At 45.2% G+C, this 20,889-nt stretch overlaps 2 protein-coding genes across 2 annotated transcripts in view; one reads left to right on the top strand and one right to left on the bottom strand.

The window, feature by feature from the left end:
• The window catches only part of LOC110202548 (uncharacterized), a 45,731-nt gene extending 32,675 nt beyond the window's left edge, over window positions 1-13,056 (bottom strand). The window contains exons 1-3 of the mRNA XM_078154509.1: window positions 10,596-13,056; window positions 10,007-10,102; window positions 3,915-5,285 (exon numbers count right to left, since the gene is read on the bottom strand). Coding sequence (XP_078010635.1) covers window positions 3,915-5,285; window positions 10,007-10,102; window positions 10,596-10,761 — 1,633 coding nt within the window. The 5' untranslated portion in view covers window positions 10,762-13,056. The remainder of the gene's footprint in view (window positions 1-3,914; window positions 5,286-10,006; window positions 10,103-10,595) is intronic.
• A 4,271-nt stretch (window positions 13,057-17,327) lies between these two features.
• LOC110202554 (ubiquitin-conjugating enzyme E2 Z-like) lies at window positions 17,328-19,726 on the top strand. The gene is given in 2 exon segments (XM_078154510.1): window positions 17,328-17,877; window positions 18,510-19,726. Coding segments are annotated over 2 exon segments (1,053 nt in total). The 5' UTR covers window positions 17,328-17,720; the 3' UTR covers window positions 19,406-19,726.
• The last annotated feature ends 1,163 nt before the right edge of the window (window positions 19,727-20,889 follow it).

Raw genomic sequence — 20,889 nt, 5'->3', positions numbered from 1 at the left:
ATAGACCTGAGAACTTCACTTGAATTCCTGTTGACTGGACCATTGGTTTAGAGCTGGAGCTCACCTACTTCAACCTTCTCATGTTACACATGATGAAACTGAGACCTACTGAAATTATGACTTGTCAAAGGTCGCACAGTTAGATGGCAAAGTCATAATTAAAACTCAGGTCCTGTGACTCTGGGGTTAGCACCCTTTCTACTTCACCATAATGTCCCTCCAAGCAAAATTCTGAAAAGTTTTGTTTAAAGAGTGGTTAGTAAACACCTAGAAAAGGAAGCAATGAATATGAATAACTATCCTGGCTTCAAGAACGGGTCCTGCCAGGTTAACCTCACATTCTTTTTGGAAAAAGTAGCTTGACGGGTAGACTAAGGGGAAATTGCAGATATAATTCACTTAGACTTTAGTAAAGTATGCTGTCATGGTGGGAAAGATGGAGAGATGTGGGGGGCTAGGTGGTCACACAAGTAGGTGGGTTTGGAACAGACTGGTCAGGTCAAGAATAGTCATCAATTTCAATGTTGGCTTCAGAAGTTTCTGGAGGAGCAGCTCAGACATCTGGGCCCAATCTTGTGCTGTTTAACTATTTCAGCAATGCCTTAGATAAAGTACAGACACATGATCGTCAAATGTGCAAATGACAAACTGGAAGGGACAGCCAACACACTGGACTGCTAAGTCTTGACTCCAAAATATTTTTTTTTAGGCAACTGAAGTTAAGTGACTTGCCCAGGGTCACACAGCTAGTGTCTCCAAAAGATCTTGACAGACTTCTTGTGCCAGATCTATGCAGTTAATAGGGACGAGTGTCAGTTCTTATACTTGGTTTCACAAGCACAAGATGGCGGGAGGGGCACGGTCTTGCCAGGCTGCGAGCTCCATGTGAGTCAACAGTGCAGCGACAGATCTGGCAGCTGAAAGCGCTGAAGTTTCTTAGATTGAGAGGAACAGAGCTCTGAAGTGTGGGGACGCAGTAGTCCTGTTGTATTCGGTCCCGATCAGACCGATCCGGAGCGTTCAGTTCTGAGTGCCACACCTTGGAAGGGACCATCAGTAAGCTCAGGAGCCTCAGAGAAGAGCTGCGGGACAATCGCGCGGTGACTGGCCGAAAGAACCGCGAACGCTCAGGACAGAAGGACTGGGTGTTAGGGAGTGGAGAGACATGATAGGGTGGCTTCAAGTACTCAGAGGGCCGCCATGCAGACAAGGAAATAAGCTGGATCTATTTGGTGCCAAGAACACTGGGAGAACACCTCAAAGTGGCAGATGCAATCTGACGAAGGAAAGACTTTCTAATAACTGGTAGAAGAAGTGGGTTACAGCCTGTGTCAAGGCTGCCGTGGTAGGACGCTAATTCAGGTCTAAATTGGAGTAGATGGCCTTGAAGTCCCTTCCAATTCTGAGATTTCAGAATTCCAGGAATTTTATCTAGTCATTCAAACACAATCACATCATCTAAGTTCCTAGCACTGTTGACGGGAGAAGCACCAGGCTTTAATACTTAATCTCTGCCTTCAGAGAGCTTAGAGTCCAGCAGGTAGAGATGACATATAGAGTCAACTAGAATACAAAATAATGTATATGTTAGAAAATATAGTATTAAAAATAAGGCACCAATAAAACTAACATTAGACATTCATTCATTGGGAGATGTGATGAAAGAAGTATTCTATTTTTTTTTAATTATGCTGACAGCATTTAGCACAATGCCTGGCACAAAATAAATGCTTATTGACTTGACTAGTTAAACAATAAACAAAAAGTCTCCAAATTATACAGAAGTGCATAGGTGCCCTGGGTGTTCAGGGAAGAGTTAAGATATTGGTGGCATTTAAGTTTGGTTTTAAAGGTTTCATACAAAACCAGCAGGAGTTAGGAATAAGGGTTTTCCAGGCACAGAGCATATCCTAAGGAAAAACAGGAAGGCACAGGGTATATTAATGAGACAGCAAATAGTTCAGGTTGGTTGGACCATAGATTATCCAGAAAGCAGTATCATGAAGACTGGGGAGACAGAAACTGGCATTTGATTCAGGAGGAACTTAAATATTAGTCAAAGGAGTTTGAAAATTACTCTGCAGATATTTCGGAAAGACTGAAAGATTTTTGAGCAAATTAGTCACAATTAGATCTTAAAGAAGATTAGCCTGTTTAATGTTGTGGGGGGATTAAAGGGATAAGGGACAGGAAGGAAGACAAGGAATGTCACTACTTCAGTGGTCTAGAGAGATGATCGTGGAGGTTTATATTAGGATGGCTATCAGTCTAAAAGAGGAAGGTAATGAAGTAAGATATATTCAATAGACCTTAGTAACTGGAAATAGGTGAAAGATAGAGAAGGGTTAAAGGAAAAAAAAACACCAAGGTTTAGAACATGAGAAACAGGGTGTGAAACAGGGTGCTAACATAGCCATAAATAGGGAAATCAGGTTACAATAGGCAGGTGAAAATGGTAGCATAAGGCCAGGACCACTTGGAAGTGACACATAAATAAGTTAGATTCCCAGGAACACAAAGAGACAAGAGAGTAAGTCCAAGGGCAAGAAGACAGAGAAATTGTCAATGGAGTCTTATGACAGTCAACACTTGGTGACTCTGAAGACAAGGGAAAAAGGAATATCCAGAAAGGGTCTGAAGGGTTCGATTGTGTCCATAAATTCAGGAGATAAAAGCAGTAGTAGCCTGATTAGGAAGCGGCTGTAGACTTTTTAGAGAGCACGACCGGTCAAGAGGATGACCAGCTAATGGAATGCACTGGCACAGAGGTTAGTAAGGAACGTGTAGCAGTAATAATTGCGCTTTTTCAAGAAGTTTAGCAGACATCACTTAGTTTTACCTTCTGTGGAGTTTTGTGTCATCTTTCTGATGGTTCCACCTATTGGTTTTAAGTTTTACTTATAACTTCACTAATGTGAAAATATGTTTAATAGGAATGTAAATGTAAAGCCTATATCAGATGGTGCGCCATCTTGGGGAGGGTGCATGGAGGAAGGGGGAGAAAAATTTAACTCAAAAGAATATGGAAGTGATTGTTGATAAATCAAAATAAATTAATAAAATATATAAAAAAAGAAATTTAGCAGAAAAGGAGAGAAAAGAGATGAAGTGGCAACTGGATATGTCAAAGACTGAAAAGATGGCTTATTATGACTGGGGACACATGCACATGGTTTAAGCAGCCACGAAGGCTCTAGTAAAGAAGGATGGAATATTACTAATAACTGTTGACACTTACATAACATATTAGTTTGCAAATTACTTTTACATATATTATACCTTAATTTATCCTCATAGGCACCCCATGCATTTGTATGTATTATTAACCCCATTTTACCATTGAGGAAACTTTTTCACAGTCACATAACCTAGATGTCCAGGAGTGGAATTTGGACTCAGGTTTTCCAGACTCTAGGTCCTGGATGTAGGAAATCTCTCTGGATTTAAGAAATATGAGTAAGATTCTTGAACAGATGGGAAAGTTAGCATCAAGGATTCGGAAAGAGGAATTAGCTTTAGGGAAGAATATGGATACCTTTCCTTTGTGACTAAGCAGTCAGCCAGTCAATCAATAAACATTTATTAAGTGCCTGCTATGTGCCAGGCAGTGTACTAGGAATACAAAAAGACTAGAAAAGAAAGCAGTGGTGACACAGAAATTTTCTAAAGAATTAAATTGAGGGCGTGAGCTCCTACCAGAAATATACCCACTGAGAAAATGAGGAAGTTCAGCTGTAGTAAGTCTTGGGATTGGATGAGAGAGTTGTCTGGATACTAGAGAAGAAAAGGTGTGGAATAGCTGTTGGAATTTAAAGAAGAATTTGCTTCACCTACAGTTTCTTTTTAATATGCATTCTAGATTATTCAGCAAGGTATATGACTAAATTCCTTTTGATTTTCATTATATTCATAAAGTTTTACTCCAATATGAAGTTTCTGATGGCAAGTGAGATGTGATCTTTGGCGAAAGGCCTTTCCACATTCGTGACACTCATATGGCTTCTCTCCTGTATGAATTCGTTGATGTTTGTTAAGCTGGGTCTTCTGACAAAAGGCTTTCCCACACTGTTTACATTCATAAGGTTTGTCTCCAGTATGAATTCTCCGATGTCGAGTAAGTTGTGTTCTCCGACTAAAGGCCCTCCTACATTTGTTACATTCATAAGGTTTCTCTCCAGTATGAATTCGCTGATGTCGAGTCAGCTTTGAACTCTCCCGAAAGGCCTTTCCACATTCATTACATTCATATGATTTCTCTCCAGTATGAATTCTGTGATGGTAAGTAAGAGAAGAGCTGTGTTTGAAGGTTTTCCCACATTCATTACATTCATAAGGTTTCTCTCCAGTATGAATTCTGTGATGTGAAATAAGAGATGAACTGTGTCTAAAGGTCTTCCCACATTCATTACACCCATAAGGCTTCTCTCCAGTATGTATTCTCTGATGTCCTAGAAGTTGTATGCTTTGGCCAAAGGCCTTCCCACATTCATTACATTCATAAGGTTTTTCTCCAGTATGAATCCTGAGGTGGAAAGTAAGGGACGAGCAGTGTCTGAAGGTCTTCCCACATTCATTACATTCATAGGGTTTCTCTCCAGTATGAATCCTGTGATGTGAAGTAAGAGATGAACTGTATCTAAAGGTCTTCCCACATTCATTACACTCATATGCTTTCTCCTCAGGAGGCATTACCTGATGTTCAGTAAGTTGTGGGCTCTGGAAGGTCTCCCCACAATCATCAAATGTATTTGGTTTCTCTCCAGAAGGAATTCTGTGATATGAAGCAATGCACGAGTTAGTGCCTATGGCTTTCTCACATTCATCATATTCACTGAGTTTTTTTCCAGTACAATTTCTTTGATAGTCAGTAAAGCTGGCATTATGGCTGAAGGAATTGTCATATTCATTATGCTTGGCAAGTATCTTCTTTGAGCTAAATTCGCTGCTTCTACTTGGGTCTGAATTGAGTGAGTAGCTCTTTTTGTCTGCATCACACTTGCAGAGCCTTCTTCCTCTTTGTTCTCCCTGGTAGAGAGAATGGACTGGCTCCAGACTGAACCTTCTGCCACATTCATCACATTCACTGTCCTTCACGGTTTTCAGAGAGTTCCTCTGGATGGTTTTTACTTGCTGAAAATGCTTCTCTTCCTTGCTCTGCTTCCTCTTTAACCTGGCATTACATTCATAAGCATCTCCCAACTTGGAGTGACAGGTGCCTTCTCTTGGGAGTATTTCCAGGAATGACAGATCCATAGAAATGCCCAGCTTTGGCCTAGTCTTCCAGTCTGAAAGAAGTAGAAAACATGTCAATATTCTCTGTACCCCTATGCTTACATCTTGTTATCTGCATCTTCTCCAAAAACAATCATGATAAAACTCTAAAAGGTAGACCAAATAGAACTATTACCATATGTTTGTATGGTTATTCATAATTTTCAAAAGGCTTTCTTAATGGTCTCAAAATAGTCTTGTAAGAACGTTGGTCAGTTACCTCATTTTCTAAATGAAATGATTTATCTAAATGATTCAGTGATTTATTGATTATCCCAATTTCTCTCAACTAGTTAAGAGCACAGGGAGGAGTCAAACTTGGGTCTCATTTCCATACTGCCTACCCACCACGAGGTAAATTTATTATATGTACAGAAGTACTTCATCAGATGGGTTAACCTCATTAGGGATAATATAATCAGGATTTCTCCACTGAACAAGTGGTTGGACTGGATACGTTCTGAGGAGTCATTTTTTGTGGTCACTATGAAAGGAAGAACAAGGGATATCAGTAATGACACTGTGGCTTTTCCATACAACCTGGACCTCTATCTGATCGCGGGGTTTTGAGTGACTCTTTCCCCCGTTCTCTAGGAGATACCAGTGTTATGTGCCTATGCACCAGGGAAACAGCCCATGAGGAACTAGGTGGCCTAGTGGATAGAGCACTAGAACTAGGAAAAGAGAAGCTCTTAGTATGAATCTCAACTCATATACTTTATTGTGTGACACTGGGCAGGTCACTAAACCTCTCTGGGCCTCAGTTTCCTCATCTGAAAATTGAGGGGACAGGGACTGAACACCTCTAAAGTTCCTTCCAGTTCTAAGTCTAAGAGCCTGTGACATGCATGCATACAAATTCAGACAGCTACCAGATGTAAAGGGGCACCTATTTAGGATTAAATGATTTCTCAGTGCCTTAGTGAAAAAAATAAGCACTGGAATGAAGAACAAATTCTTGCTGTAGCGTGAAAAGCCACCATTTGAATGGAGAAAGGAAACCAGGTGCAACCTCAACAAGTATATGACTTTGACAGCTCTCAGACAGAGCCGTGCAGACCCATGTGAAAGTAGAAAAGAGAAAGTTGAACACAAAGGAGAACCAGTATAAGATGGAGAGAAGACAGAAACTGTCATGAATGGAACAGCTAGAGTCACAGTTCCCACAATGTGCACTGCAGAGCATGAGATGTTTCAAACTTTCAGGGGAACAGTGTCTGCTAAGTGCTAGAGCTCATCAAATATTAATTCCATTTGCAACACCCTTTCTTTTTGAAGCTGGTTTTCAGTGATTGCTGTGATCAAAAGAAAGTACTGAATGAAAATCAGTGTGGAACAGGAAATGAGGGTGGTAGAGTTCAATCTGATTCCAAAATCTGAGAAGTTGTGCAGTGCCCAACAGGTGCACATAGCTCATTAGTAAGTAATTTAGGTATTTAAGAATGAAATAAAAATACTTTTTCTTTCAATTTGTGCCTCTTTTCTTTTTCAAACAGCTATTAAGTTGTTAGGACATTAATACTTACTAAGTTCTCTGGGGCCTTACTACTTGATAAATAGTATTTCTTTTGGTTTTGATCTAGGGGTGCTGGGGAAAAAATTACTGATGCTAAGGCTACCATGAACTAAGAAAGTTTGGGAAGCTTTGGGATAAAGGAAAGGGCCAAGCATATAGGGAAACAGCAGATTCTGAATAAGGATTAGTAAACAGTCTGGAATCAGAATCTGGACCCTCATTATCTACATTTGATATATGGCAATAGGATCTAATTAATTAGAGGCTTTTTGTCTGTTTCCCCACCCCCACCCCATTCCAATTCACCCATGAAAGCTGCAGGACAAAGCTTCCTTTCTCATTGTCCTCCTAGTCATCTCACAATCCAGCTTCCAGGCCTTATCTACACAACAAATTCAAAAATGTTCAAAGGCTTTGGTGCTAGGACCCTACCTACCTATGCACCCTGATATTCCACCACTATGGGCAACCAAGTGACACAGTGGATAGCACTGGGCTTGGAATCAGGAAAGCTCATCTTCATGAGTTCAAATCTTAGCTTCAGCCATTTACTAGTTGTGTGACTTTAGGCAAGTTTCCTCAGCTGTGAAAGCTGGAAGAGGAAATGGCAAACCACTCCAGTCTCTCTGCCAAGAAAACCCCCCCAAAAAGGGGTCGCAAAGAGTCGGACGCAACTGAAACAACTAAACAACATTTCCCTCCAGAGTACCCTCAGTTTCCATCCAACAGGTGGTCTTAGGGCCTCACCCTCCGCAAACCCATTTTCAACTCCATGACCTTTATCATAGTTCCTCCTTCACCTGGATGTCACCCTTTTTTCCTTCTATCCATTCAGATACCCTAAGAGAACTGCAAACATATAGTGGAAGCAGAATAGAACATCAACTCTTACCATCATTAGTAAAAGCAGGGTTAGACCAGGAATTAGGGGTAGAGGCAATTAGATATTGCTTCTAAGCCCAATTCTGTATCCCTGCTTCTACCTCTGCAATGTCCCTCTCTGATCATGATATGCTGTCTTTTCATCTTTCTAACTCACTTCACCCTAAACCTATTCAAGTCCATACCATATCAATTGGCCACCTACCGAATTATCTTTTCTCAGAACATCACCACTGCTCTGACTTCACTTTCCCCCCTTTAGTTTTCACAAGGTTAACTATATAGTGTCCTTCATCCCTGAATCTCTTAGACCTCTATGGCCAAAAGAGACCCCTCTGATCAAACAGCCTGAGCCTCAGAACAGCAAAGAGATAAAAGGTCCTGTGCCTCTGGAGATTTCTAATGCCTGGAGACTGAGTGCTGGGCTCCCATAGAATATCATCTGGATGAGCTTCACCAGTCACCACCTGGAGCTGCCAAAGGGGTTTTCCTAAAAGGCGTGCCCAATCATGTCACTTCAGCACCAGCGAACAGTCTCCAAGGGCACTCTGTTGTCTTGTGTGGCACCTACACAACCTGGGCCCTACCTTCATCTTTTAAAGAATACATTTCAATTCATGTCCTTTCTTTTTGCACCACCTGTATTTCCCCTTGTATCCCTTTTCTCTTACTGGAGAGCCATCCCATGCAACAAAGAATTTGTTTAAAGAAAAAGTAAAAAGAGGAAAAAAATATTAGTACAGTTGATCCATACATCAGAAAATTCTGAAAATGTATGGCACAGACCTCCCACCTACACAGAAGAATGAGTGGAGGCAGGGTCCTCTTATCTTTCTTCCTTGGATCAGAGGTTCTTGGTAACCATTTTGCCACATTCATTTTCAATTTTTGTTATTACTTGTTTTTTCCAATTTACATTTTTTTGTACTAACTGCAGATATTCTGTTCTTGGCTTTGCTTTGTATCAGTTCATATATGTCACTCCATATTTTACTGTATTTATCATATTTCTTTCAGCACAGTAATATTCCCATATGTTGATACACTACAACTTGTTTTGCTATTCCCTAATCGTGGGCATCTCCTTTGTTTCCAGTTCTTTAATACCAGGGTAAAAAAAAAAAGTACTGCTCTAAAGATTCTAGTGAATATTGGGACTCTCTTATCAATGGCCTCCTTGGAGCATAAGGCCAGTAATGGAAACTACTTGAGGGTAAAGGTTATGGACTTTTTAGTTATTTTGTCTGAATAATTACAAATTTACTTTCCAAAAATGGTTGTTCACAGCTCCACCAACAATGTAAGAGTGTGCCTATCTTCCCACAATTCCTCTAAAACTGACTTCCAATCTTTTGTCTTCTTTGTCAATTTGTTTGATGTGAGATAAAAACCAGAATTTTCATACTTTTATTAATGTTATATTAATTACATATATATTATGTTATTATATTGGTTACATAAATAATATTAATCATATGTTTATTAACATTTCTCATATTTTAAGTGATTTTGGAGCATTTTTCATGTTAATAGTTTGTAATTCTTTTCACTGCAATTTATTCATATTCTTTGTCTACTTATCTATCAGGGAATGGCTCTTGGTCTTTTATATACATTTAATGCTATATAGGTAAGTAGATATATAGATATGTCTGTTAATTGTTTATGTATCTTAGATATCAAACTCTTATCAGAGAATTTTGATACAAAGACCATTGTTCTCATTTGACCATTTCTCTTGTCATAGGTGCACTAATTTTGTCTATGCAGAAGCTTTTCAATTTAATGTCATCAAAATGATCTACTTTAGTTTTTATAACCACCTCTATGCCTTATTTGCTTAAGAATACCTCTCCAACCCATACCTGCGAGAGGTATATGATCTGCTTGTCTTCTAACATTTTATGATATGATCTTTAATATTCAGGTTTGTGTCCATTTGAAACTTACTGTAAAATACGGTATAAGATGTTGGTCTGAGCATAATTTCTACCAGACTGCTTTTCAGTTTACCCAGTAATTCTTATCAAATATAGAGCTCTTTCCTAAATAAGCTGTGGTTTGGAGTTTATTGAACATTGGGTTAATGAGTCCCCAACCCTAACCATAAATCCCTGCCTCCGACTCTAGTATGTTCCATTGATTTACTTCTTTATTTTTTAGCTGATACCAAAAGGCTTAGATAACCACTACTTTATGATATAGTTTGAAGTCTGAAAGTGCTCATTCTCCTTCATTCCTACCTTTATTCATTTACTTTCCTTGAAAATCTAGATGTCTGAAAGACCAGTGTAGCTGTCACTGGCCATGTTCATCTGCCGGGTTTCACTCACTCACCTGCACACCTGCATTTTGGGCCTTCTCTCTCTGGCATCCAAGGTGCTTCTCCTTGCTCCAGCTGGAAGATCACATCTGGTTTGGAAATGGCAAGCCCTACTCATTGGACACAACAAAGCACTGGAGTCAGAAAGTCTACTTGGGATGCCGGACTAACCCCACTTTACTCTAGGAACAGTGGGAATAGTAGTAGCACTTAGAGGACTCTACAAAGAGCTCTGGGGGCCAGTCTCTCCTGTGTTCCTAAGGGGGAAGCAGAAAGAGTTTGTAGAGTGGATCTGAACTTGGAAAGAAAATTATGTCACTGGACCCAATCCCTGGCCAGAAGATGGAGCCTTCTCCTGTCTTTGGGTATGTGCCCTAGGCCTTTAGGAGAGAGTGGGAAAGGTACAACTTCAAAGGCAACATAAACAAGCTGCCAGCTTCCAAGTGTCCAAAGAAAGCACTGTTTTACCTGAGGAAGGCTGCACAAGTACCTGGCCTCATTCCCACAAATGGTTAGGAAAGTAGATATGCCAAACAAGTGACTAAGGGAGGAAGCAAAGCCCCTCCAGGGGCCATGTTCTGGGTCCCAGAGGAGCCTCCTTACCGAGGCAGACCAGGTTCCTGTAGTTCTCCAGCATCACCTCCCGGTACAGCTCCTTCTGAGAAGGTTCCAGGTGCCCCCACTCCTCCCAGGAAAAGTCCACAGCCACATCCTTGAATGTTACCAATTCCTGAAACAGCACATACATTTGGGCTTCCCCAGGGACCATCCCTCCTATTCACCTCGAAGGAGAGGGGGTGAACTTGACAGAAACTGTCAGGAGCACACCTCACACCTCCTGTGTGCCTCAATTTATATTCATTTCTCAATCCTGGAACTGAACAACAATCCTCAACATGCTCCAAAGGCTCTATGAGCTAAACAAGGTGGGCATTCCTTTTAGCCATGCAGATCACCACCCATCCCTGGCTGCCCACCCTAGGCGACTCTTACCCATATCCAACTGTAACTAGCCAATCAACAATGAATTAGCAAACATTTATTAAGCACCTACTATGTGCCAAGCACTGTGCTATGTCCTGGGAATACAAAAAAAGGCCCAAAAGACAGTCCCTGCCCTCTGAGGGAGAGGCTTACAATCTAACAGCTGAGAAAACATACACACACACACATACACATACACATATATACACAAAGTAAGCTACATACAAGATAAATGGGAAATAACAGATAAAAGTCATAGGAATTAAAAGGGGTCACACAAGGCTTCCTGTAAAAGGTGGGATTTTAGGTGAGACTTAAAGAAAGCCAGGGAGGTCAGTAGTCAGAGTGGAGGAGAGAAAAGTTCCAGGCATGGGGGACAGCCAGAGATGGAGCATCTCAGTAGCCAGGAGGCCAGTGTTACTGGACTGAAGAGTCTGTTTGGGGAATGAAGTGTAACAAGACTGGGAAGGTAAGAGGGGGCTAAGTTATGAAGCTATGCCAGACAGAGCATTCTGGATTTGCTCCTGGAGGCAACAGGAAGTCACTGAGTAGGGAGGTGACATAATCACATCTGCATTTTAGGAAAATCACTTTGGTGGCAGAATGGAGAATGGACTGGAGAAAGCAGTGAGGCAGAAAGACCCAGCAGTACACTAGTGTAATAGTCCAGGCATGAGATGATGGGGGACTACACCAGGGAGGTGATTGTGTCATAGGAAAGAAGGGGACATACAAGAAAGCTGTTATGAAGACTGTCAGAGAAGAGGGCCTAGGACAAAATCCTAAGGGACATCTATGGTTAATGTATGATCTGGATGAGGATACAGCAAAGGAGGCAGAGAAGGAACAGACAGGTAGGAGGAAAACCAGAAGGCCTAGAGTGATCAGCAGCAGAATGAGCACTGAGAAAAGCCCACTGGATCTGGCAAGACTACTGGTCTCATTGGAGAGAGCAGTTTCAGTGGAATGATAAGGCGAGGTGGCACATTGTAAGGGGTCAAGAAGAGAGGGATGGCAGAGAATGTGGAGGCACCTATTATAGAGGGCCTTTTCCAAGGGTTTACCTACAAAGGGCAGAAGGGACATAGGATGTTAGGGATGGAAGGACAAATGAGTTTTTTTCAGGTGGGGGATACATGGGCATGTTTGCAGGCAGTAGGAAATGTGCCAGTAGAGAGGGAGAGATTAAGAGAGAGTGGGATGACAGAGGAGGTGAGCTGCTGCAGGAGCAGCCTGGCGATGGCATGGGGGTCCCCCGACAAACTGGAGACCTTCAGAGCCCCCTGAAAGGAGCCACGTAGGGCTGGAGCGCTTGGACAGCAGTTGTCCCTTAGACGTCCTCCATTTTCTAGGCAGGACAGCCTCTTGGTTTCCAGGGCTGGTGGCTCTACTGTGGCCACGCACCCTCGCTGGGTCCTGCAGGATGGCTTCCCTCCAGGACTGTTTGTTTATTATAAAGAGCCCACCCTGACGGGCCCAGCACCTCAGTCTGGCCAAATCGGAGAAGCCGAGCAAAGGCCTTTGGGAGCCACGATGGTCACGTGTGGCAACCCCAAGGCCCACGAGGGAAAAACCAAGACCTGCGGGAAGGCTTTCTGTCCCAGGCAGAATCGCAGGACCCATTCCTGGAGGAAGCTTCTCCTGCTGCCTGAGCTCACTGTGTGACCCCCGACACCCCACTTCTAGCAGTGCCTTGCCCCGCTTGGCCTCAGTTTCCCTAGATGCTCTTTGGCTGCATGGTCGTGGTCAATCTTTTTCCATCCCTGGCCCGTTTCCCAGACCATCATAGGCTGCATGATCCGACTGCCCTCCCCCGCCGGACACTGGCTGCCTCACCAGGGGGGCCCGGGCTGCCGGGTGCACGGGGCCCACCATCTCCTGCTGCTGCTCCAGGTCTGGCTTCGGGGCGGGCGGATCTGGGGAGACAAAGGGCAGGGCTCACACCCGCAGCCCCCCCGTCTCAGGACGGCATCGCTCTGGGAGGGGGCACTGGCACGGATGACCCTGGGGTCACCCCCACCCAAGCGGCTCAGGGAAGGCTCCTAGAGCGGGAGGATTTTGAGGGCAGAGGCGGCCCTGGGCTGCTCGGCCCGCCCCGGGCCTGCTCTGAGCCGTTGATTGGCTCCCAGGACGCGCCCCCACCCAGACCTGACCAATGGGGAGAGGCTTAGAGGACGGCGCATGCGCAGGTGTCTGCCCAGCCGGCACTCCAACTGCAGTGCCCCTGAAATCTGGCCGCATGCCGGCCGAGCCTGGCTCCGGCTGACCCTGCAGGCCTCCGCCTCGGCTGCGAATGAAGGCGGAAAGAAAGCCCCGAGTTCTCGGATAGCAGGGGCAGAGGCCGCTGAGGGCGGTGCATCGAAAGGGGGCAGGATAGGAAATAACATCGGCCGCATAGGACGAAGTGACTGAAGAAAGGATACGACGATGGGGGTGGGGGATGAAGGAACCTTCTGCGCATGCCCAAAAGCCCCCCCCAACCGAGCAGGAGTGGGGGCGCAGCCTGAAGGCGGAGGCCGCGTCCCCTCCCATTGGCTCTGTTCCAGACCAAAGAAACCCACTGGAGACAGATACTAAGGGCGTCCCTCCCCGCTCCGAAAGGTCGTGGGGGATTGCTCTTGTGTCCCTCTTCCATTTCTAGGACAAAGCCCTTCTTCTGTGCCCCTCCCCCACATCCAAGTGTTTCCGCTTTGCTGCAGCCCCTCCCCCGCCCAGCTTCAGACCCGGAGGGGGGGGGGCGCTGGCTCCCTTGTGGGTCCCCCTCCTGGTTCATGTCTCTTCCTCCACGCCTGGGTGGCGTCACGTCCACCGTTATGGCTTTCATGAAAGAGGGCAGGATTTAGGCCGGGAATCAACTCTGCCCCCAGGACATAATTCTATGACTCCCCGGGACCCCTTTGGGGGTTTTCCTGGCAGAGATACTGGAGGGGTTTGCCATTGCCGTCTCCAGCTCATTTCACAGAGGGGGAAACTGAGGCAAACGGGGTGAAGTAACTTGCCCAGGGTCACACAGCTAGTAGTCTGAGGTTGGATTTGAACTCGGGTTTTCCCGACTCCAAGCCTAGCGGTCTCTCCACCGCCACCAGCTCCTCCTAGTCCCTAGACCGCAGGGACTGTTTCTTTTTTCCACCTTATGTTGGCATCTCCTAGGACAATGTGTGGTAGGAGGTGGACAATTTGTAACCATGTGATGAACGATTAATTTTCCTGATTTTTTAAGGCTATCAATCCTTTATCCCTTACATGCATTTGATAATCAATCCCCCTTGACAATCTCTCTGTTGAAAGTTAGGCTCATTGTCCTCAGTCCTGCTCCTGAATCAGGGTGGATGGAGGCTCTGTTGGGGTCACCCAGTCTGCGGCCCTTGTATTGCTGCTGTCTAGCAGGTGGCAGATCACCACTGATCAGTTAGCCCCCAGGTCCAGGCAGTTGGGGAGGAACTGGGAGGCAATGGGCCGGCCCTTTTTGCTGATGTGGACCTTTCTGAATTGTCTTTATCTCATTATTATCAATTATTATTGATTAATATCAATTATCTCATTATTATTATCAATAAGAACTGGCTCCATCTTGAACCCCTTGCTGATCTCTAGCCATCGGCCAGTCAACATGTTGCTGCCTCGCCATGTTTTTAATAAACTCCTAGTTCTCTTTTATTACCTCTATGTAAAACCTGGACAGTATACCAGTGGCATGCCAGGAACTGAATCACTTCCATTCGAGTTGTCTTGGGAAGATTCTGAAGATAACCTTTCAGGGTCTCTCAGAAGAACTTTGAAATTGATTGTTTGACATGGGAGACACTGGCCCAAGGACCACCCAGCATGGTGTGCCCCCCAAGAAAGAAGGCACTGTGCCCCATGAGTAAAGCAGAATGGCAATAGGCAAAAGAAACATGAGATAAGCAAATTTAAAGACATCTCCACTCCAAATGTTCAGATGGACAACTTATGCCAGACCTGTGGTTGAGCCTTCTGAGCTCCTATTGATCTGATTAGCCACAGCAAAGATCTCATTTAAATACTTATTGTTTTCTTAATCTTTAAACTTATTTATCCTTCTCCTGGTTATCTTATTTGGGGTATTTGCAAGTGCTATGTCCTACTCCTATCTTTGTAGTAAATGCCTCAAATGCCTTTCTTTTCCTCAAGGTCCAGGGTATGTTAGTTGATTTACAGGTTGAGAGTTCTTTGTGGAAGTATCCTCTTCCATTCTTTTCTGTGATTTCTAATGGCTATGGAATAATTTTGAAATTTTAAACTTAATGTTCCTTTGCAGCTAAGGCTTTTCTTTTGGATGCTTGGCATTTTTGGGGGTTTTGATCTTGGAATTGTCAAATTTTACTATCACATGCCTTGTAAGTCCAAGCATGAGATCCTAGCCAAGAGATAATTCTCTGGAGAAAGGAATGACCTAGGTAGGTTTCTAGTCCCTTTTACCTTTGATACAAGAGCTCTAAAAGCTTCTACTTTCCTTGACTCTGTTAATATCTTTGTCTTTGGGTCCCCCAGTCCTGCTTTTCTTTCATGTGGCTAGGCTAAATCAGTGTCTTCTGTGTCTCATGGACCAGGGAGTGGGACTGAGATGGAGCCTGAGTGGCTGCTATGGGGGCAAAGAAACAGGGAACCCTACAACCTGAACCTGGATCATAAGCCTATGAACTTGACTGTGTTTGCCGCACCCAGCAGCCCAAGGGGACTGAGGTGGGGATGATGAGTAGGAATGTGTAAGTATTTTATTGTCTGGTTGTTATTTTGTGAGCTGTCCCCATCAGTCACTAAAAATTTGTTAAGCACCTATAATATGCCAGGCATTCTGCTAAGCACTGGGGATACAAAAAGAGGCAAAAGACAGTTTCTGCCCTCAGAGAACTCACGGGAGACAACAAGAAATGAAATACAACAAACAAATTATGTAGGAAATAAAGATGAAAGACATTAGGATTTTTTAAACTTTTTTAAATTTAATTTTTATTTTCCATTCTAAATTCCTTCTAGCCCCTTCCCATCAATTAAGAAGGCCAGAAATACCATACCCACTATATGTATGAAGTCAAATATATTTCCACATTAGCCATATTCTTGGGTGGGGGGGGAGGAAGAAGCAAGAAAGGGGGAGAGAAGCTTTATTCTGCATTTTGAGTCCATCAGTTTTCTAACTGCAAGGATTGAAAGCATTTTACATCATTACTCCTTTGGAGATGTGGTGAATCGTTATATTGATCAGTCACTAAGTCTTTTACAATTGATTATCTTTACAATATTGTCGTTATTGTGTAGGTTGCTCTCCTGGTTATGCTCACTTGATTTTGTATCAGTTTACATAAATCTTCCCAGATTTTTCTGAAACCATCTTCTTCATCATTTCTTACAGCAAAGTAGTATTCCATCACAATCATATACCATAACTTATTCAATCATTCCCTAATTGATGGGTGTCTTCTCAGTTTCCAATTCTTTGTCCCCACAGGAAAAAAGTTGCTATAAATATTTGGTACACATGGGTCCTTTTTTTTTTCTTTGATCTCCTTGAGGCGCAGACCTAGGAGCAGTACTGTTTGGTCAAAGAGTATGTTAGACTTAGTGCCACACTCTTCTCCAGAATAGTTGGGCCAGTTTATAACTCCACCAGCAGTGCCTCAGTGTACTGTTGCACATCCATCCAGCATTCATCATTCTTCTTTTCTGTCATCTGAGTGTGAGGTAGTACCTCAGACTTGTTTTAATTTGCATTGCTCCAATCAGTAGTGATTTAGAACATTTTTTTTCATATAACTATCTATAGCTTTGGTTTTTTTATCCTCTAAAAACTGTCTGTTCATGTTCTTTGACCATTTAGGAATTGGAGAACATCTTATTCATATAAATTTGGCTCATTTCTTTATATATTTGAGAAATGAGATTATTCAGAAAATTGGTCTAAAGTTTTCTTTCTCTGTTTTCACTCTCCCTGGCTTAGACATTAAAACCATATTTGGGTCATAAAAGGAATTTGGTAGGACTCCTTCTTTACCTACTTTTTCAAACAGTTTATATAATGTTGGAATTAATTTTCCTTTTAATGTTTGGTAGAATTTACTTGTAAACCCACCTGTTCCTGGGTTTGTTTCTTCTTTCCTTAAGGAGCTTATTTATGGCTTATTCAATTTCTTTTTCTAAGACATAAAATATTAAATATTCCATTTTCTCTTCTGTTAATCTGGGCAGTTTATATTTTTGTCGATATTCATCCATTTCATTTAAATTAGGAAGGCCCTAGAATTAAGAGGTGTTGGGAAAGGCTTCCTGGAGAAGATACGATTTGACTTGGTATTTAAAGGAAGCCAATGACATCAGCTGGTAGAAAGGAGGGAGGAGGGCATTCCAGGGCCTTCCGAACTGTACTCTTCTTGTCGAGGGGGCCGCCATCTTTCCATTCGCGTGGGTTTCAAACTGAAGTGTCATCCTTGACCACTCTCAATCCCCCGTGTCCAGTTATCTGCCACGTCTTATCGTTTCTGCTTCTTAACATCTGAAGGTGACCCCTCATCTCCTCAGACATCGCTACAGCCTGCCCCGAAGAGGAACGTCAAAGGGTCGCCTGCCTGAAAGCAATTCAGAGCAAATCCAGGAGAGGGCGTTCTGGCAGCGAAGCGGGCGGCGGCGGCTGCCAGGCTGAGGGCAGAGGACCCGGGGCCGGGCGGCAGCGGTGGCGTCTTCAGGCCGCCAGTTCTAGTCATACCGGACCTGTGGACAGCGGCGGCGATGGCGGAGCGTCCCACCGCGGAGGCGACAGCGCCTGCCGGGGCCGAAGAAGAGAAGACCCTGGGCGCCCATGGGGGTGGCGGCAGCGGCGGTGCCTGCTTTGGGCCGCCCGTGGCACCAGACGTGTGGATGGCAACGGCGGCTGGCGGGGCCCAGGGTGAGAAGATCCCGGGCGCCCATGGGGGTGGCGGCAGCGGAGGTAGCAGCAGCGGCAGCGGCAGCGGCGGTGCCGGCTTTGGGCCACCCGTGGAACCAGACATGTGGATGGCAACGGCGGCTGGCGGGGCCCAGGGTGAGAGGACCCCGGGCGCCCATGGGGGCGGCGGCAGCGGAGGTAGCAGCAGCGGCAGCGGCAGCGGCGGTGCCGGCTTTGGGCCACCCGTGGAACCAGACATGTGGATGGCAACGGCGGCTGATGGGGCCCAGGGTGAGAAGATCCCGGGCGCCCATGGGGGCGGCGGCAGCGGAGGTAGCAGCAGCGGCAGCGCAGCGGGGGTGCCGGCTTTGGGCCACCCGTGGAACCAGACATGTGGATGGCAACGGCGGCTGGCGGGGCCCAGGGTGAGAAGATCCCGGGCGCCCATGGGGCCGGCGGTAGCGGAGGTAGCAGCAGCGGCAGCAGCGGTGCCGGTTTTGGGCCGCCCATGGCACTAGACATGTGGGTGGCAACGGTGGCTGCCAGGGTCCAGGGTGAGAGGACCCCGGGCGCGAGGAGCTCAGGCCCGGGCAGCAGCGGCGGCTTCGGGCCTCTGGTCCTACCGGTGTGGGAGGAGGAGTCGGGCGGCTCAGGAGGGCCGTGGGGAGGCCTGGCCCCAGAGCCCTTGGCCGCTGCCCACAGGCCCGCGCCGCGTAGTCCCCCGGCCTCCTGGGACCCGACACAGAGCTCGGACTGGGACAGCGAGCGCCCCAGGCCGCAGTCTCTGCTGCGGATCAAGCGGGACATCCGGGCCCTCTATAAGGAGCCGCCGCCCGGCACGTTCGTGGTGTCGGACCCCCTGGACATGACCAAGATCCACGCGCTGATCACGGGCCCCTTTGACACTCCGTATGAAGGGGGTTTCTTCTTGTTCCTGTTTCGCTGTCCTCCGGATTACCCCTTCCGCCCACCAAGGGTCAAGCTGATAACCACGGGCAATAACAAGGTGAGGTTTAACCCCAACTTCTACTGCAGCGGGAAAGTCTGCCTGAGTATTCTGGGGACCTGGGCTGGCCCTGCCTGGAGCCCAACCCAGAGCCTCTCCTCCGTGCTGATCTCCATCCAGTCATTAATGAACGAAAACCCCTACCACAACGAAGTCGGCTTTGAGCAGAAGAGACACCCAGGAGACAGCGAAAAGTACAATGAGTACATCCGGCACGAGACCCTCAGAGTGGCCGTCTGTGACATGATGGAGGGAAAATGTCCCTGCCCTGAACCCCTGAGGGATGTGATGGAGAAGTCCTTTATGCTGTACTATGACATCTACGAGATGGCGTGCAAAGACCGACTACGCCTCCAAGACCATGCTATGCAGGAGCCTTTTGGGGAGAAGCCAGGCTACTTCGACTACGAGTTTCTCCTGATTCGCCTCCGGGCGATTCGTCTGAAGGTGCAGGAGAAACTTCAGTAGTACAGTGCTGAAACAGACTCTGACAGCAGTTCATCTAAAACAGAGACAGATGCGCAGGGGAGCTCGAGGGCCTAGACAGATGCCCCCCTCCCTATCCCTGGGATGGATCAGCACCACATCTCCCTCCAGCCCCAACAGCATCCTGCCTGAGCTGAGAACCAAGGACACGCAGACCCCAGGGTGGGAGTGGGCTGTTGTTTGCAACCTTCTCCGCATCCTGGTACCAAGGACCATTTTCATCTGTGCCTAGGGCCAATCCCAAGGTACTGATATAGGAGAGCCTACAGAATGGTTTTCTGGCGAAAAACTGACAGACATTTCCACTGGGGCAGTTTGTTGGGGATAGAAGGCAAAGACTGCAACTCCCAGAAAGGCTTGCTCAGAATAGTCGATGGGGATGGGGGGGTGGGAGGGCAGGGTTAAGGGAGTGGGGAGGGAGAAGGGAGGGGAGTGGGGAGGGAGGGGGGAGGGGAGAAGGGAGTGGGGAGGGAGGAGGGAGGGGAGTGGGGAGGGAGGGAAACGGGGAGGGTGGGAAACGGGGAGGGTGGGAAACGGGAGGGTATCACATAACCTGTCCAAGTGGTCGTCTGGGTGTCTGTCTGTCAGTTTTGAAGCTGGGCCTTCCGCTTGCTTAACCCAGCCCAGCCTAGTGTAACCTCCTGAACCTCATTTCCTGTCTGCCACCGTAATTTTGTTTTCCCTAATATATATAGTCACTGTTCTACACAGATCAAAGAGAAGGAACAGTGGTGGAGTCTGGGCTACTGGTCAGAAAGCTTTACCTAGCACCCCCCCCAAAAAAAAAAACAAATGAGAGAGATGGAGGAAAAACTAAAAAAACATAAGAATAACCCAAGAAAAACAAGAAGACTATGAAAGTCAGCCAATTAGAAAAGGAGATCCAGAATCTTAAGGAACAAAATGACACCTTGAAAATGAGAACCGGGCAAGGTGAAGCCAGCAAAATTACAACAGATCAAGAAATAATTAAACAAAATATGAATAATGAAAAAATAGAAGAGAAAATGAAACATCTTATAAGAAAAAGAACAGATCTAGAGAATAGATCAAGAAGAGAAAATGTGAAAATAAGTGGATTAACTGAAAGCTATGATCAAAAAAAGAATCTTGATACAATAACAGAACAAATAATTAAAGAAAATTGTCCTGAAGCATTAGAACAAGCGGAGGAAAGTAGAAATAAAAAAAATCCATCAATCACCACTTAAAATATACCCTGTGAGGAAAACTCATTGGAACATTATAGTCAAATTCTGAAACCCCCAGCTCAAGGATAAAATATTAAAAACAACAAGAAAAACAATTTAAATATATGATGGTACCTCAGTTAGAATCACACAAGACCTAGAAGCAAAGATATTAAAGGACCACAGGTCTTAGAACACTATATATCAAAGAGCAGAAGAACTGGGGTTCCAGCTGAAAATATCATACCCAGCATAATCCTGAATGAAAAAAGGACATTTGATCAACTATCAGACTTACAAGATTTTGTTAAAAAAAAAAACCAAACCTGAACTTTATTGAAGTTTCAACAT

The sequence above is a fragment of the Phascolarctos cinereus genome, unplaced genomic scaffold, assembly GCF_003287225.1.
Source record: "Phascolarctos cinereus isolate Bilbo 61053 unplaced genomic scaffold, phaCin_HiC Scaffold_4;HRSCAF=312, whole genome shotgun sequence".
NCBI lineage: Eukaryota > Metazoa > Chordata > Mammalia > Diprotodontia > Phascolarctidae > Phascolarctos > Phascolarctos cinereus.
This window is presented reverse-complemented; position numbering and strand designations above follow the sequence as displayed.